General features: G+C 37.7%; 1 protein-coding gene across 4 annotated transcripts in view; it reads right to left on the bottom strand.

Annotated features, from left to right (window-relative positions):
* Window positions 1-201: 201 nt before the first annotated feature.
* The window catches only part of phldb1a (pleckstrin homology-like domain, family B, member 1a), a 68,894-nt gene continuing 49,399 nt past the window's right edge, over window positions 202-19,696 (bottom strand). For 3 of the 4 annotated variants that reach the window (XM_066657316.1, XM_066657325.1, XM_066657333.1), the window contains exons 10-22: window positions 18,808-18,936; window positions 17,629-17,784; window positions 17,323-17,433; window positions 16,158-16,247; window positions 11,156-11,299; window positions 10,390-10,473; window positions 8,423-8,489; window positions 7,647-7,923; window positions 6,878-6,968; window positions 6,405-6,551; window positions 3,737-3,956; window positions 2,097-2,182; window positions 202-1,776 (exon numbers count right to left, since the gene is read on the bottom strand). In XM_066657316.1, coding sequence (XP_066513413.1) covers window positions 1,636-1,776; window positions 2,097-2,182; window positions 3,737-3,956; window positions 6,405-6,551; window positions 6,878-6,968; window positions 7,647-7,923; window positions 8,423-8,489; window positions 10,390-10,473; window positions 11,156-11,299; window positions 16,158-16,247; window positions 17,323-17,433; window positions 17,629-17,784; window positions 18,808-18,936 — 1,743 coding nt within the window. In that variant the 3' untranslated portion in view covers window positions 202-1,635. The remainder of the gene's footprint in view (window positions 1,777-2,096; window positions 2,183-3,736; window positions 3,957-6,404; window positions 6,552-6,877; window positions 6,969-7,646; window positions 7,924-8,422; window positions 8,490-10,389; window positions 10,474-11,155; window positions 11,300-16,157; window positions 16,248-17,322; window positions 17,434-17,628; window positions 17,785-18,807; window positions 18,937-19,696) is intronic. The other variant, XM_066657336.1, reaches the window with a different exon arrangement.

Raw genomic sequence — 19,696 nt, 5'->3', positions numbered from 1 at the left:
TGTTTTGGAAAACTGAACACCAATTTAAATGAAGGCATAAAACTGGGAGATACTGTTTAATTCCACAGGCTTTATAAAGTGTAATTAAATCATAAAAAAATATGTTCACATTCCGAACCTTTATTTGACCTATATATTATCATTTATACATAATGAAGAAAGAGTCTTGTTCAGAGGCTAGAGTTGAAGGATTCTGTCGGTATTGGTTTTATTTAATGAGCAGTTTCAAATCCAGAGCTTTCATTTGTGAATTACTGAAGCATAAACAAAAGAAATTACTACCACTACAACTAAAGTGTACAATGTTTAATTAAGAGAAAGAAAAAAAAGGAAAAATCTGAACAAAATATAAATACCACGGGTGTTGTTACACATTTTATTTGGGCCTGGTTTCCATACAATTGTCATGGCGTCTGTGTACAGCGTTGGAGTTTTATTAGTGTAATGTAATGCTTTTGCAGAGAGTGGACAAGCTACAGCTGGATGTTACAGAGCCCACAGTATGTTTTTCAGTCAAATTATATATATAACAGTATGCAATTAAAATCACTTTATTGTTAAAAATAAAAAAATCAATACTGGAGTACTGCTTTACAAATGCCTGAAATGAGAGAAGGCACATACGGCCATTTTCAATAATTACTACATACTACTAATACTACTCTGCTGAAAAAGATGTAATGCTGGACTTTTTGAGGTTCTCCTTTGGCATAACTTTCACTAACAAAGACAAACAAGCAAAAATAGTTTCCAGAAAAAAAGATATTGTAAAATGGTCCCTCATTCTTGCATCCAACAAGCATACTTCTGTTAAGGTATAAAACATACTTAAAATAATTTTTATAAAGCAGCTAATCATTTTTCCATGATAGACAAAGACAACACAGATACACCACACAAATTATGACACATGGCAAAATGTCATTCATGTCTCTCCATGGAGAAGTCCATTACAACAGGATGCTGTAGAGTGAATCCTGATCAATAATGTTCATAATCAATTCTGTTTTTTTTTTCATGGCATACAGCCATGAAACGTGGCTCTGAAACGTGGCTTTCTGATTAATAGTAATCCATTAATGGATGTCTTGGCACTTGAAATTCCTAAAAATGATTAAGGTCTGGTTATGATATATAACAAGGAACACTGTTAATAATATTAATACATAATGTATTATATGAATGCCCAACAGGCCTTGGGAAACTTGTGTGGTTTTAAACGAGTAAAACAATATTTAAATCTTTTTTATATTAATCCCAAATTTCCTCTTCTGAAAAAATCTTCAAGGCAAAATAATAATATGGAAATGTTGGCACAGACAGAACCAAAGTGATATAATTTTCCATGAATAAATGAATAATAATATATAATAATATATACACTAAAAAAGAGCAGGTTGTGTATTAGTCTCTCTTGCACCATCTGGTTTCTTTTGAGCACCTTGTTATCTGCCCACTGATAGAGAACATTGTCCTCCTCCATCCGTCCAAACTGAGTCCCAATCCAGACAGCGTACAAGTCAATCAGTGTGGGCTGATAACTGAAGTACAGCTGAAGTTCAGGTTTCACTAAGAAAACCCATTGACTTGACGAGTGCTGCCCACTCTAGCGGCCAGTGTTCAGTCGTCTTTCCCTCAGGTCATAAACTGCGTGTAGCCCTCGGCACCTGTTACTATCACGTCCATCCATATTCGCATGGCCTCTGGGGAAGGGGCCACCATGAAGTACAGTCGGTCATGGGTCTTCACGCAGAATGTCAGGGAAGGATTGGGACTCTGTAGGGACACAACAAAGAGAAAAGTGTGTGTATGGCGAGAAGAAGTGACAGAATAACAGTAGACATTCGGGGGGAAAAATGAAGTGGAGGGAAGCATGACGAAATGAACATGAAGCCGCCTTTGATCTGCGTCTCTTTCTGCTTGCCGTAAGAAATTCTCTTTACAACGAGATGTCTGTGTTTAAACTTTCACTATAAACTCACCAACCGTCAAGGCCGGATCGATGGGTCTGGCTTTATGTAGCTTGGCAATGTATTGATGCCACTGTTAAATAGTGGGTGTAAACAGAGTATGGAAAGGAGATGGCAGTGTTTTACCTTTGTTGCACTGCGTAGGTGGTCGTAATAGACTTCCTCAATGGCCTGGAAGTAGATAACTCCCTTCAGCTTGGTCTCATGCTTGTCTGGAAAAAAAGAAAATAAAAACAGTTAATTATTTAACAGCAATTTTCCTAGTGCTATTGTAAACAAGGAAAAATATGCACTATTTACATTTATGAAAAAAAAAAAAACATTTTTAACACAATTAAGCAAAGAAAGTTAAAATAATAAAAGCCAATTCACACACATCTGTTAACCCGAGGTATTGCTTACGCCTCTTTTTAATTCAGCAGCTCATAGATGCGTGTGAAGTGCACAATTAATAATATTAATAATAATAATAATAGCTTTTGTTGATGATGTAGCCCTATATTTGAAGTTTATATTTAACAATCTGTCCAAAGTATTTGAAGCCCGTAGTTCATATTATAGTTCATAGCATCTGGGCTCATGTTGGGACTGTGGAAAGGTTTTGTTTTATTTATCGCTGGCATAAATCTGTCAAAATCAGAACTGCCCCAGGGACTAAACCAGCATTTACAGTATGCGCTATAGTACATACAGCATGAGTCACCCATAACCACCACTGGCGCCTTTTAATGGAGACTCAATTCCACCCACTGGAAACCGTAAATTGTAAGAAACTCCCCTTTTCAAGTTAAAGCCAATTTATTCTAATCTTTCAAAAAAAAAAAAAAGCTCATAAGCTCCATGCTTTACGACCACTTGTGAAGAGCCGCTGTGTGCTGTAAGCTTCTTCATACCTGTATCAACGGTTTAAATTAAATAGTTTCCTTTGAAACGGCTGCCTGTTATTTTTTGTTTCTTTCTTTCTTTATTTTTTACAATCCTGCTTCTTTTCATTATCCAAATGTGCTTAGTAATGGGCTAAATTGTTTTGGGCTTTTTTCTGTTTTTGAAGAGTTGTAAGTCTGGTTTTGTTAGTCACGACCAAGCCGGGGGTAAATCTCCCTACCACCCCCAACACACACCCCTCTCAAACGCAGGGCTGGAGAAAGTATTGCAGTTTATTTCATCATCATCATCACTACTACTAACATGGGGAGTGAGGGGGTGAAAAGGCTACACACATGAGCTACGTGTGTGTGTAAGAAAAAGAGAGTGAAAAGCAAGAAAGGCAGGACAAGTGAAGAAAAAGAATGTATAGTGAGGAGAATGGGCAAAAAACATCAGAACATGCCATGACTTCATTATAACGAGGTTGGGTCACAGGGTTCAGAGCTATCGCTTGTTTTCTGGCTGCTGAAGCTCTGACATTTCACCACTCGTTTTCACGACTTACTATATTATTTAAAATTAAGCAGCTTTCAAAATAATAATCACAAGGAAGTGCAGTCAAAATGTGATTTTGAAACGCATTGTGTGCTTATTTACACTGTAATCCAAAAACATTTGCTCTTTCTGTGAGCTCTCTAATCCAAATTTTTCATTCACAAGGTTTCAAGTAATGTAAAATGTTTAGTATTTTTGAAATCTAGTGTAGCAAATGTGATTAATGTCAAATGTGATGCAGCAAATGGGATTTCATGACTGTCTTTCTGCTTACAGCCACACTGGGAGAAAACTTTAAATCCCTGGGACAGGGTTCAGCAAAATTTCTCTTTCACTTCACCTACCCACGTAATAGGAGAAGGTCCTTTTTAGACGGTCAAAGACGAACCAGCGCTTTTTCCAAGATTTAATCTTGCCACCCATCTTCACCAGGTGGCCTTTGCACATTTTCTCCGTGACAATAACATAGGGGCAGGTGTCTACACAGTGACCCGCTGACTCCACGTGAGAGCGCAGGTCGAACTCCTCCTTCCGGATCGGCAGGTAGCGTGTCATTGGACGAGCCTACAAATGAGGGGAGTGAATTTTTAGACAGTGAACAGGTGCTGAATAAGTGCTGTAATAAATGTGTATGCTTTAAAATATTATTACTATAAAATTATTATCACCTGTGTTATTTTTATAACTCAAATATTAAATTCACTGTATTTTATGTACTACAGCTCTCAGGGTTAATCAATAAAAAAGTATCAAGTGAGATTAGATGTCATTTGTCAGGAAGATTTCTCATATTTCCCTCCAATTCTAATCCTATTCTCTGTTATAGTCAGAAACTATCTGGCAGACTTGACAATATATGTGCATTTTTTCACAACAGAACATTCTCTTTTCTAAGTTTCAGATACACCGCATTTTTATAATAAATTGTAGTTAATTAAAGGCTTTTTGGTTTTTCAACTACATTAATTTGAAAATGTTTTAAACATATTTGTGATTTGTACATAATCTTCCACCATCCGTCCATCAAGTCTATTTCATTACTAGCATAATCCATAGGGACAGCACTAATCGCTGCATATACCAATCATTGCTGAGTCTCCAAAAAAAATTCAATTTACATGAGTAGAATAACACCTTTACATGTTAATGTAATATAACGTAAAAAGGTTTTATTCTAGGTAATGTACCATTTCTACCATCTTATGTATGTTTTGTCAATAAAGTTGACATGAAGAAAATGTCAATCTCAAATTATTAAAAAAAAAGAGCAATGAAGGTTTTGCTGGATCTGATTTATATAATAAACACTGTTCATATACTGCTACGTCAAACTTTGTACGAAAGTGCGGTAGTCTTGGGTCTAATTCAGTAAAGTGGTGTTTTTATAGTAACAGGTTTTACAACCTATTTACTGAACAGTGCCTGAAAAATTTCCATAAATATGTGGACAGCTTAGAATACATTTGTAAGGAGTATTCATGCAGCGTCCTACGGTATTGCCCTGCCCTCTGTAATTCCTCGCCTCAGCCTCCTACCCCTCCTTTTTCCGCTTGTCTTTTCATCTTTCCATCCTGTCTTCCTCTCACCATCTGTCTGAGTGTCTTCTCTCATCTGCCTGCTGTGCGGCAGGGTGCAGCCCCTCTGCTCTTCCCACAGCAACCTACCCCTCACCTTCATGTTACACACCTCTCTCCAGTATTCACACAATGACCTGATAAAGACTTTTTACTTCTGACTGAAAGTGGCTTATTGCATATTTCTACTGACCTCCACGCTGAGGGCAGAGACAAGTTACTTAGACAAGTTACTCAGTTTAGTTTACTTTGCACCTAACCCCATGGCTCTTTTACATTTCGGTGTTTTCCAGAACTGCACTTTTATTTAATGCCATTAAGTAATGGAATATAGTTCTAAGATGGACATTTATAGGGCACCGAGTAAATGTCAGAGACCACCCTATATTTGTTCAATTTATTTTTCAGTAAGAGTGGAAATTATTTAAAATATATCTTCCCAAATGGGAATTGTATATATTTTACAAGATTTTAGGAAAACTGAACTAACAACCTTTCAAAACCTGGTTGGTTATCTGTCCTCATCACGTAAAGAGTATTTACATTCTTCATCTTTAAGAGGAAGAGAATGAAACTTGACTTGATACTGATCTGATTAAATGAACAGATGTTTCTGTCCATCCTTCCAGTGTGAGAAGATAACTCAACACTTTGGATCTAAAGGAATATGTATGTGTCCAGGTGTTGTTACTGAATCATTCAATTTGTCTGGAATTAGTTTGTTGGTTATGAGATGCAAAACAATGCATATAATCTCTGAACTTTTGCATAATTTTAAAAATTCTATTCTTTTTCTTTATGTTTAAAAATAAACAATGTGCACTTGAGCAAATGGATAGAAAATAAAAGTTTTCTCTGACATTTGCAGCGTCCTTTTTTACTTGAAGGTGGAAGAAACAATATGAGACTTGTGTGTGGTTTTATAAACATGGAAATACTAATTATTTATTTAAAAATCTTAAAAATAATAATTTCACCAAAGGAAATGTTCAGTAGATCCTTAAGTTAATTTATTTTAATATAGCCAATACTAAATTAGATATATTCTCTTGGTTGATTCATAATAAGTTACACAAAATAAAAAGCAACATTTATATTCAGAACCCTATAAATGTGATTACAACCAAGGTGTGATTATATTTACTCTTGCATTAGGGTATGCATTTGTATTTGTTGTGAATTGTGTGTTTTGTGTGTGTATGGGCTAGATATGAAAATTAGCTGGTATCTTATTCTGATTATAGATATCTTTTTTGTAACAAAGTAAAATGATCAACTTAAACACCACTGAACCGTCAAAGAGCAAATAAACCCAAAAACTCTCCAATGCCTTATTTCTGTAAGAATTCTCGGGCTAGCTGCAATCTGAGGGTGCAATTGATCTCCAAGCAGCTGGTATTCTTTCATGTTTGCTCCTTTTCATAGCCCTTAAGCTGACCTGAGAACAGTGTTTCTCCCTCAGCTTGACCTCCTCCTCCACAAGCCTCTGCCGGTGCGTGGTCTCGTCCTGCAGTCTCCTCTCCACCTCCTCTCGCCTCCTTCTCTCCTCTTCCAGCAGCTGCCTCCGAGCTTGCACCTCTCTCTCCTGAGAGTAAGAGAGAGATAGAGAGAGAGAAAGGCATTGAACTAATAGTGAGAAGATGAAACAGGCTGAAAGAGGAAAAAAATACATTTGCAAAAGCACACAGTGAGAAGTGACTAGGGATATATGAAAAAATAATTTCACAGGAGAATGTCAATATGTGTATTACTGTAGGAGAACTTGTTAAGAGCCCATCTTTCATGTCAGTCACCCTTTGTAGGTAAAAAACAATCTTCAATGCAGTGGAGACAGACGGGAGTTGAGGCTCTGCTTTAAAATTCATGAGAGAGATTATATTTCGCAGACAATTAAAGTTTAATGGGACTCACACGACTCTCCACCAGTCGGGCCTTTTCCTGCTGCGCCTCCTTCAACATCTTCTCCATCTCCTCCAGCCTCAGCCCTGCCAGGCCGCTGCCACTGAGACACAGACACATTCGGCCCACACTGTTAGTGTGGGAGCTCTAAATTGAACCAAAGTACCTGTTCTCATCTTTTCATTCAAAGGAATTCTGCTAGAAAGATGTCAAGACTGTTGGAAGCACTTGTTTTAAACTAGGTTTTCTTTACCCCCTGACAACTCATTCTACTAGAACTAGTCAATGCCATACAACTTACCAAAGTGCTAGCACTCCATTAGGTTTGTTTCACCATCATAGACAGAGAAAGAAAGCTGACCGTAGGTCGGGACCCAGGGGTTGGCGCACCAACAGATTAAAACATCAAAGGCAGATGAAAACCACAGCAAGATACAGAGCCAGAACCTTTCCTGAGCTCCTGAACTACTAGTATTGAAAATGTAGGCTGGCATCAAGAGAACATCCTCTCACGGCTGACAAAATACCCGAATCCTCCCCTACTACGGGGAATACATAATATGACAGTCTACCCTTGTTCCGCCTCGGGACAAGACACAACTCTGAACAGGTGAGGAATCTCGTCTCTTGTATGGTTGGAGGTTGTCATGGCAACAGGATGGGCAACTTTTCAAAAGGAGAAGACCATAAAAAAAATCACATTTAAGGGGAAATTGGGCAGGATGACCCGTTGTCAGGGGAACAGAGGCAGACCAAGGTTCCCATGGAAACTGTCTCTCACCTTTCGGGTGAACAGGCGGAGTTGTTGCCAGTGGATACGCTGGTCTCCACGCTGTCTGAGCTTTCTAGACTCAGAGTGTCGTACGCAGGGCAGCCTGCTGAGGGCGCCTGGTGGTGCAGGATGGAGTGGTGCACTATTGGATCTCCTGGGGCATGGTAGGGGCCATTGAGGTGGGAGTGTGAACCCTGAGGCGCCCCCCAGTGGCACTGAGGCTCCATGTCAAGCCTCGGTTTCAGATCTGTGGGGCGGATTCTGGAGTCGTCAGATGTTTGGAACCCTGGGGAGACGTGCACAGAGAGCAGGTGAAGCTTGACAAAAGGATGAATGTAAAGTACCTGGATGTATCGAGTATTAGAAGCTCTCTTTCAATTGCATTATACAATACAGCCTCTATACTTGAGCTGTGCTGAATTGTACAGTAAGTACAGGCAGCAATGAATAACTCAGCTTGATATATAATTATACCACTGAGTGAACATTCAATCGAATGTAATCTATAAAACTGACCCAAATCTAGACACTAAAAATGCTGTTAGAATTAAGTGCAAAATTAGAATTATTATTACATGTATCTCTATCATAACTGTAGTTGTTGCATTCACCACTAGAAATGGAGAAAAACAAACATTCCTAATTACCAAATCAAGAAATTAGTACAGATGTATACATTTGTAATGGGCTAGCCCAGCTATGTACAGCAAGGTATCCTTGTTCTTTCTTGTATATTAATATTCCTGAAATAAAGAAATTTTCAATATTCATGGATGCTGTTTTACCTTTGCCCTCCAACACAGATCTCTTGGTGTCTGTGTCCAGATGTGAGGTTGACAGGTCTGGCAGGCTCTGAATTTTGAGGAACAGGGTGGTAATGAACGATAATTCTTCACATATAATTTGAAGTGAAAGATCTACTGTGACAAGGCTGACCATTATAAGATGTCGGCTACCACAAATTGAACTAACAGCTGTCATAACATGGCATTGCAAAAATTAGTAGTAGACAACTGTGACAGTTTGGACACTGCAATACATAGCATCTGTAATGAATATGACACAATATTTAAGCAAAATAGAGGTAATATCATTAGAGCTAACACAATGTAGCCTGTAAGTAATTGGAATATGACAACATTAGTAAATTTGGCTCCATACTCCAGTGCACTGAGTCTGATATGCAAGTGACTATGAGGTTAACATACACATTGTTGGCTTTAATTTATACAATTAATTATTTGTTACATGGCAGTTCATGAAATCAGAAGTAACTGGACAAACTAAGAAATAAAACGGTCATGTGTAGCACTTAGTTGCAAACAGTGTGCAATCAATAATTGCCTGAATCCTGCAAACCGCTGAGACCAAATGCTTGGTATGTTCCCTGGTGAAATTCTGCCAGACCAATAAATGCAGCCATTTTCACTTCACACTTGTTTCAGGAGACTTTTGTGTTTAGTCTTGTCTCCAGTAAGTGGAATACATACCCAATGGGGCTTCGGTTATGTGATTGACTTAGCCAGTCAAGAACATATCACATTTGGTTCTACAAAATCCACAATGTGTTTTGCTATGTATCCTGGTGCAATAAAATTTAGCCGTCCACTGAGGTTGAAAGTATATAGTTTTGGATTTGAGCAGATAACATCCCCAGTGAATTTAAGCAGTAGCTTTTGCCATATTTGACTTATTCTATCACTTAAATTACATTACTATATATGCACTGACCTAAAGTAAAAAAACAAAACAAAACATAAAGAGATAAGGCGATACATTTTTAAACCAAAACATGAGATTTCAAAATCTAAATTCTTATTTGTAATGAAAATAAGAAATGGTTTCCTTCACATGTACATTCATGTAGTTTTCAGAAAATAAATGAATGATTCTTATTGCTTCAAATATAGTCTTCCTTCTCGTTGTCTTGCATATATTTTTGTAGCAATGGATTTTAAATTTTACAGTCTATACAGGTAAAACCCTCCTCTCACAAATGAGACATGAGTCATGTGGAAGAGACTGGGCCATTCCTTGGCTCCTGGCCATGGATGACTATTCCTGCTGGCCAGAACTACACTTTGGACTCTTTTCTAAAACACATACACTAATCAGTCATATGACCATCTCCTTTTTCTACACTGACCAGTCCAGAGACAGTAGCCCATCTGCTGCTGCACAGTTTGTGTTGGTCGTCCTCTAGTCCTTCATCACTGTTCATCACCACTCGTACCAGCGCAATACACACTAACACAACACCACCACACAACATATCTGCTCTGTGGGGGTCCTGTAGGGTTCCTGACCATTCAATAACAGGGTGAAAGGGAGAAAACAAAGAATGTAGAGCAACAGATGGACTAAAGTCAGTAATTGTAGAACTACAAAATACAAAGCTCCTGAAATGTCAGCTGAACTGAGAGGTGACAGTGAGTGTAGTAAGAAAGAAGGAGGTGATCATAAGGTCATGATATATATACTGACTCAAGTTAAAACAAAATAATCTTATTATATTCAGACACTCATTGAAATGTATATATATCATTTATAACTTGATCAGATACCAAGGCTTGGAAAAGCTGTAAATCTATATTCGTTCATAAAATCACTCTATATATTACTGATGTAAAAGCTTAAAAAATCTTTTGATCTTTCAAAAAAAGTAAAACTGTTCCCATCCTTACCAACACAGTAAAATTTTGTCTCAAAATATATACTTACAGACTACACCTTAGTGCTGCAAATGTTTTACCTTGGTAGGGGTGTTTCTGCCGGAGCTACAAGTGTTGGGCTGTGTGGAGCCATTTATCTGACCATCCTGTTTACACCTGTACATCTGAAAAAATAAAAGTACAGCTCTGTAAACACTGTGATAACCAAAGAGGCCAGCTCAGAAATGAGCTGAGTGACTGAAAGGCCTTTAACTAGAGGTGGTATGATATATTTCTTTCTGATACAGAAACTTATGTTTTTAATTTTAAAGCAACCTTAGGTATTATTTTTAATTTAAATAAAAGCTTCAAGATCACTGTGATGCTCCACCGACCTGTAATAGTAATAAGAATAGAGACTCTGTCATTGCTGTTTTCGGCTCAGCACTGCAGATTCTGCACTATGTACATTCTGGGGGTGGGCAGGAAAACACTCCCTGTCCCTCACCATTCATTTTAGGACAGTGTTGTAAAAGTGAATTACATTCTTCATCTGTCAGTGGAGCCCAGGAGCAAAAATACCAAATCTTACCTAGTGGTGCTTTGAGACTTTATTTGGTTGTATCCTTCTACTATCCAATGTAGCCTTTTCTTTTGATATCAGCATGACATTGTTACAGGTATAAGATCAATACCATCTCTACATTAACAAAACAGAAATGTACACTGTCCAAGTAGCAACACTGTGCAGAAATGACTGGTAGTAGACGCTGACTCTTGTCAGCAGTCAAAGGGATGGACAAAGCGTGTAAGGACTAACATGAATCACAAAGGCACAGAGAGGAAAAGCAGCAGCGTGGAGTTTACCTGCGTGGGCCTGCGTGTGGAGAAAGACTTAGCTGGAAGAGGAGGAGGACAAGCATAGCTCGGCTCACTGGCTGCCATGATGTCCTGGTACCAGCGCTCTAAATCCAGTCTGGGGGCCAGAGGCCTACTCCTCTCAGCCTTGGTCTTACAAGCGTGGCACAGAAAGAAGGGAGCCAGCAGAGAGGGAGGAAATGAAAGAGGAAGGAGAATGATCGAATAGATCCAGCCATCATTCCAGAGAAGAAAAGCAAAAACAGATCTTTCAATCAACAGATAACAAAATAAAATTCCCTAAATATAAACTTTTGTAATAAATAAAAAAAAAATAGTAAGGATACTTATTTGAGGGAAACATTACATCTGTTGTAAAATATGAAATTTCACCACATTTTACTTAAATTATTTGAGAAAATTCAACATACATAATGTATGCATACTACAGATATTAATTCCTTTCACTAATATGTCAGCAGTCTTTCAGAAACAAGCCTAGGATCAACTAAACAACCCATTAAAATATGAATTATAGATAGTTTCAGTCCTGATTAGCTACATCCATTTACCAATCAAGTGCAGTATAATGGATATGTGTTTGTCTAAGTGATCACAAATACACTGAATTCTATACAGATATTAAAATGAGTTCCATGAACTCACTGTTATGTACTCGGATGAATTTAAATAATGATTTAGAGTAGCATGGCACATCAGTTTGACACAGAAAACAATAAAGGACCAACACACACCTCAGCAACCAGAGACTGGACAGGACCACACTCTGTCATGTGGCTAGAGAGAGCAGGGTCAGCTACAATAGCTTGGAATGTTTGTTCAGCAGCTGTTCTTGAAGAATCAGTGATGTGCATCCCAAAGATCTGGTTTAACTGACTAACTGTCACATACTCCTTTTCACAATCGAAGTATTGTCCACACACATATACACACAGGGAAGAGAATGGGATGAAGGTGTTTTAGATGATAGAAATCATAAAAAACAGATAGTTCTATATGCAAAATTAAATCTTATCAGTAGAGATGAGGAAAGGGGCAAAGGACTACAGAAACAGTAAGACAGATAAACGGGTCAGACAAGTGTGATAGAGAGAGAGAGAGAGCGCGAGAGAGAGAGAGAGAGCGCGAGAGAGAGATAGGGAGAAAATAGAGGTCAGCCTGAGAACTTAATGAATGATATAGGAGCAAAAGGCAAAGAAAAAAACATGAAAATGAATGGTGACTAGCAGTTGTATGAGAAATTTGAATGCCCTTGTTTTAACTGCATAATTGTTTGATTGATGAAATAAGTGAACACATTATTTACAGTGAAAATAATTATGCCATTCTGCAATATTTCTATTGATTTATATAGTTTAATATACTGGAAATAACATAAAAACATGAAAAGTGCCATAATAATAATTGTAATTTAGAATGTAGGTTTGCCCACTTTTTGTAATATCACTCATAGGTCTAGACACAATTTATTTTGATTGTTTTCTCAATTTACTCAAGTGTTTAACATGAAACATACATTTAATCAGTTATCAGTTAAGATATCTTTTGAATATGTAAATAAATGGGAAAGAGAGTAAGCTGTATGTATTCATACCTCACGAGGGGTATCTGGTGCTACAGAAAGAGGAAGGCAAGGAGTGGAAGAGGCAGGAGAAGTGACTGGGGTTGGAATGAAACCACTGCCATACATTTTAAATACATCTGAAAGTTTGAGGTACTCCTAAGCACAAACAGCACACAATCACACATCAAGAACAGACATTTTCCACATATATAGAACCAGTTACTCCATATCTACTGCCACAGGACAGCCAACACCAGAAACGCATCACAACCTGCATACACACACACACACACACACGCTCAACATATGGATTGTCACCATACACATATTAGTGGGGTTGAAATTATTATCGATTTAATATTAATTGTTAATAAAGGCAAATGAAATGAACAAATAGATATTTGTTTATTCCTTTTTTGTAGACTCCATGACCTAATCCAAATTCCAGTCCTGAATGTTCGGAACAGTAGTGAAATCTATGATGTAAACTCTGATCTATGATGTAAAATATGTCAGATCAGAAAAAGTATTTTTCATTTTTTTCTTTCACTTTCATATTAGGACATCACATGGACATTTACACCTTCTCAGTAGGTCAAGAACCATAAGTAACAGTCCAATTGAAATGACTTTATTTCAACACTTTGAACATAGGGGAACGTTTCATCAAGAGCAGGGGTGCCCAACACCTTGATCGCGATCGTCTAGACAATCACACAGTGCACGATGGTAGATTGCAACTCATTAAATTCATATTACATCAAAATTGCTTCTGGTGGTGGGCAGGTCAATGCATTTGAGTATCGTGAAACACGGCCACTCTCCTGTTGTCTTTATTTTAATATTTGCTACCATGGCTATGCCACAGCCCACCAACAGCGCTGCAGTGTATCGGCCTCTCTCACCACGAGAAAGTTTGCATTTATCCGAAGCCACTTTGTTTAGCACCATTTCGCGTTTTTTCATTTACATGCTAACACACAAGATGAGTGCGGGTGGAGGCCTATTTTTTTATGATGTCAAACTCCAAATGCATCTTCTAAATTTTCCAAGCAGCCATTGCACTTCCATAGAAGGAGAATGTAGAAAGGCATTTTTGAACTATGTACAAAAACTATGACAAAGAATTTTCTTCCAAAAGTGAACTTAAGAAGAAATAGACAGACTCAGCAGTCTATCTTTACAAAGCCCATATCCAAAGGAAAAGCTGCTACCATCGCATTATATTTGGTGAGTCTTGAAGCACAAGAAATCATTCAAAGTTGGGGAAATAATTAAAGTGGCCTTAGTGGAGGCAACAGGCTCGTTGTTTCAAGATTTTTAAAACAAAACGGAGAGTGTCTGTGTGATTTTTTCAGTTTTGTCCTGTAACGCTGATAATATCAAAGATATTATGACTTAAAAAATAATTAATATTATATTATCTGATGTACATAAAATAAGATTTAAAAGGCAATTTTGTTTTTAAGGTAGATCATCATGGCTCGTCCATCCGAAAATGTACATCTCAGACCAAAACACCCCTGTTCTAGAGAAACAAAATGTCTTGTTCCAGTCAAATCAACTCTAATTATTTCTTTCAAATGACATTTTTCTTTTGTTTTGACATTTATCAAATAAATTAATTTTGGTTTTATTTTTATGTAAGTCTAGGGAAAATACGTGTATAATCATTACAACCCTTCTGATCACAACTTAGAATCACGTTTTGACATGATGACACTCACAAATTTGTTATTAGCACCACTATATTAGCACCAATCAAAACAACAAAAAATGCCCACTGAGTACACACTTATCACACATTTAATTCATCCAAAACACTTGGTCAGCTGTTGAACTACACAAATACAAGACGTCAAATCAATCAAGCCAATCCAAACAGTCCCATGCACCATGCACCTCCAAAGAGTTTAATAAATACATTAATATGTGTTAAAGAGACCGGCAAAAATTTACAAAATTTTTTTGCCTAATAATATTTGCCCCAAAATAATTGCCTCAAATATAGATCAGTCAGTGTTTAATATCTTAAGTTTGCTCCTTTGCTTTTGCAGGGAAGTCACAAAGCTAATGTGGCTGTCAAGTAATACCACAAGACTTTAGCATAAATCTTCAAACATGCCTTAAACGTGTGTCAAGTAATCGCAAGTGGACTTGGAAATGGCCAATCAAACACACTATATAACATAATGAATGGAACATTTTCAGTATTTAAAAAGTTTCAGATAACTGTTAAAGTTTAAATAATTAAAAATAGCACATAACTTTTGATAAGCAATAGCTGCTCACACCGCCTTATATGTGGATCACTGAGATTAAACCTATTGCTGCTCTCTTGGGCTACCAGCATGGGTTGGTTTATCCTAAATACTTCAGTTTTGCTGTTTATCTCTTTGAAAACTGTATCAACTTCATCTGAGTAAAAATTGTGTAAATTTGACTTAAAGGGGATGTGTACAATTGTGGGGAAACACAGTCCTCTTTGGTTGTTTACATTCAGAAACTCAACGTATTTTAGGGTAGAATGGTGTGTTTGAGGAAAAAACTACTGTTGTTTGTCTGTCTCTAAGTTTTTACCATGAAATCATGGAGGAAAACACCTAACGGTTAATGTTTCTACAGTTAGTTGTTAAAAATTCTTCACAGCTGGTGTGAATCCATCAACCATTCTCTACTAACCACTTAATATAAAAAATCCTTCCAATATTAATGTTATATTCAAGATCTTAGATCAGTTTAGAAGGGCGTTAAGCACGAACATGCTATGAGTTTACCTCCTGGGGTCTTATGGGGCAGATCTGAACGGTGGGGCCTTGGATGCAGGGAGCAGAGGGTGGGGAACGCTGAATAGAGACTTCATTGTAAAGCTCAGGTTCACTGATATGTAGCACTTCCTGTTTTGAATACCATCCACAAGGTTGGATTGAATGGGCAGCGTCATAATTCACACACAGAAGTACCATTTCTAGAAGCTGCTCTGCTTTATAATTCTGCTCCCCTACTCCTTTTACATATTTAATGGCCAAGCGGAGAGGCATTGCCATGGAGCTTATCGCCAACGGCAACAGTCGAGACTGAATTTTTACATCGCTGCCCGGAGACAGAGTGAAGTGGATCCCTATAGATATCAGTAGCACCATGAAAAGTACACAAGATAAGGGTGAGTATTTCAACAGCCAGTACAAAGCACCCAGCTATCAAACAAACAGCAACTCATGAATATTAATGACAGTCGAGAAGAAAACAAGTTCAAGTAGTGCAGCCGTTCTATATACTCTGCTCTACAGAGGAGGGCCTGTCAGATCAATGACAGTGAAGAGTGACAGAAACTTAATATCATCAGACAGTGCTGCAGTAAAGATCCTTGGATCCTTAGCCTGTGACGGATAAAGAACTCGGTTGGCACCAGCAGTGAGTTCTCACCTCCTTCATGGTGGTGGAAGACTTGGGAAAATTCTTCCCTCCAGTCAAGCTGTGGTATCTCTTTTCCAGGGCAGCCAGTCGCTCTCTTTCCTATAGGGGTCGTATAGAATGAGGTAATTACAGTCATTGGCTAAACTGATTATATTTTTCAAACAATTATATTTTTAATATGTTTTTAATGCCTTATTTGATTCTCAGGAGCAACAGATACAATCCAGAAGCAACATATAGCATCAGCTATGGAGCTTTTGTTAAGATTAGGGCCTGGGTGGCATGATAATTCTGCTAATTTATACAGGATAAATAGTCTGTACCTTTTATTTTGGTTGACTTTGGACCATTTAATTTTACATGGACACAGCTGAAATAAACCCCAATAGTTTTGGTTAAAAGGGGCTTGTCTGCTATGATTCTTCAGTTTGAGTTTTCAAATGTCTTAAACTTAGTCAGTAGGAAATGATCATATTATAGAACTATTTAATATTTGCCCAAATTCTTCATAGTTTCTTTGATTTCTGTTATTTCTCTTTTTCCCCTGATTTCTCTTCACTGAATGTTTGTGTGTATTGTAATATGTAAATTAAATCTTAAAGGTTGGATTTCAACATATTTGATCATTTTTGATACAAATATCAGTTTTAGTATTTACAAATTCAGCCTATTTTACTGAATTAAAGGTAAAGGGCTGGTCTCTATTAGAACTGTTATTATTATATGAGGCCACAATCCTAAGAAATTAGGACATTATCCTAAGACATTACCCCCCTTTTTAGAGCTGTTGTGTGCATTATATAAAAGAATCAATTTCAAAATAATGCTGGTGCTTTATTAGTCAGAAGTTTGATAATAACAGCATGAAAAATCTTAATATTGGCAACGTATATCAGATGTTTACAGTATCTCTCTTAATGTCAAAGAAAGATATTTTTTTAACAGTGAATCACACTAAGTTTAGTATAAAATATTAAAAAAAACTTTAATTTCTACACTCTGAATTTGTGTGAACTATATTATGATATTCACACTGTTATCCTCCAACTCCTACTTCCAAAGGAGTCCCTGACATTGACATTAATCCTAGCAACTACCCGAACTCACCTTAATTGTCTTGCACTCTTCTTTCACAGATTTTAGAATAGATAGAGAAGTTATGGTTTAGACAAACCTTATGCAGCATCTGTAAGGCTATAGTACGGTCTTTCGCCATCCTTTCGCAGTCCTGAGCCGCCTGCACACCCAGCTGATTGGCCTGAATTTCAAGTGCTGCCATTTTCTCCTAAGGAATTATGGGAAATTAAGTTTTTAAGGCAAACACATAATCAGAAAATACAACAATGTGACATAAGTCAAGGCCACCTTCTTCAGGCCAAAAACTGTATTATTAGGTAAAACAGCTTTGAATGGAAAAAACACAAGACCCACTGTGGGATGATCCAAAAAAAAAAAAAACATCCCGGACCAGGCGTCATACCTTCCTCTTTGCCACGCTGCGCTGGTACTCGGCCTTCTCCTGCAGCAGCTGCCTGCTGACCATCTCTTTCTCCTCCTCTAGGCTGCTCTCGTGCTCCAGCTGGCGGAACTCCAGGTCTTCAAAGCGCTTGGAGCCTGACTCCAGTGCCTCAGCTTTCTGCAGACAGACAGGGTAGACGAAGAGTAGACACAGACAGTAGGACAGACCAACAGATGGACAAGACAAACAGGCAGATGGACAGAAAAAAACCTCAGTGGCATATAATTTAAATGTAACATTTTTTATGTTATGAAATTCTAAATTTGGAGCTGTTGAATGGCCACCTTAGGCTTCATTTATATTTTATATAGCCAACCACAAAAACGTGTCTGTATTATCAAAACTGCACAATATCATCAACATGTGGTGAATATGAAGAACCATATGCAATATCAATCGATTAGTAAGGTGGTTTTGTTAGAACATAAAAAGCAAGCAAGCAAGCAAGCAGCTGGATTTGATAGGCGTATGGAGATTAGGTGCACAACAGTGATGGGCCTTAATACAAAGACTCAAGAATAAACAACAGTGGAAGAGCCTCCAAACATAAAGTCCATAGGGTACTCTTGTTAAAGGAACACAATCAGTGAAACCAGTGAAAGTTAACAAGCCAACATTCTGCCAACATTCCCAGACATATATTTAATAAAAGTTTCAGGTTGAAACTGTGACTTTTTCAAGGTATTAAACATGCGTTTTACACTTCAGCACCTTCAGAAGCATTATCTTGTGTGTTTTCTGTTCTCTTCTTTGCCCACTTTTAATGTCCTCCAAATAGTCTTTGTAACCTTGAGACACACAGTACCATGCAAACGTCTTAAGCCAGTGGACAAAATTTTAACTTAATAATCTATGCTGTCAAAATTATTTTCTCAAATTACTACAGTAAATATGCATAAAGAGTAAAAATAAATAAAATATATTAAGTTTAATTTTATGTATCCCCATAATATACACCTATTGTCCCGATGAATAAATGTAAGCCATTTTCTCAGGTGACTTTAGACGTTAGCACAATACTGAGCTTCTCATTTATTCTAACTATTCCCTTGGTTCTTCTTGGACAGACTTTATTTTATCCATAACGAGTTCTTGTGTGTGTGCTCTGAGCTCCATTGGGCAGCAGGAACGAAGACTGACCCTGGTGAGCTGTTCTTGTAAGTGTTCCCTCAGAGACTCGGGGCATTTGTGAAGCTGGCTCTTCAGCTCACTGTACCCGTCCCTCAGCCTGGCCAGGATGTCCCGCTCGGCCGAGACATTAGCCCTCCCCTAAGAAACAACACACACACACACATACACACATGCGCACACACATACACGCACAGACACAGAGCAAGCCAGGGACAGGGAAGAGGGAGAAACAAAAATAACACACTGCTCAAAGGCTCACCTTACAGAGGTACGACCAGGGCATGTGTGTCTGTCTTTTCATATTGTGGGAGGCTATTCATGCTCATCAAGTTTACGTACAGAACAAAGAGCATCTCTGAAACGTATACCATTTAGGAATTCATATCAAGAAAGGGCTTAAAAAACACTAGGTACGATTTGGTGTTTTGCTCCTGGGCTCACCCTATAGTTGCAGAGTGTAATTAATTTTTTACAACACTGTCTTGAAATTAAAGGCAAGGGGGGATCCTACCCTCTTACAAAAGTTACCTAGTGCAGTTTCTGCAGTGCTGAACCCAGATTAGTAACATCAAAGAGTCTATTCTCCTTATTACAAGTCAGTGGAGCATCACAATGATTTAAAAGCTGTATTTTTAAGCTAAAAATACTACCCAGTGTTCTTTTAAGACATGCAGTGATCCCATATAAACCCTCTTTCTCTTTCAGTAGCACCTTAATTAATGTTAACTCACTCAATCACTGTTCTCTTAACTCCACATACACACATGCAAACCTATGTCTATATCATAAAATATACTTTTTCTCATTTTGATGACATTCACACTTTTAATACATATTTGAGCCCTTTTACATTAAAACGAGGCTTTCTCAAAATTGGAGCTTACTAAATATGCTGACA

The sequence above is a fragment of the Hoplias malabaricus genome, chromosome 2 (genome assembly GCF_029633855.1).
Source record: "Hoplias malabaricus isolate fHopMal1 chromosome 2, fHopMal1.hap1, whole genome shotgun sequence".
Taxonomy (NCBI): domain Eukaryota; kingdom Metazoa; phylum Chordata; class Actinopteri; order Characiformes; family Erythrinidae; genus Hoplias; species Hoplias malabaricus.
The sequence above is the reverse complement of the archived record's forward strand: the minus strand, read 5'-3'. Positions and strand labels throughout refer to the sequence as shown.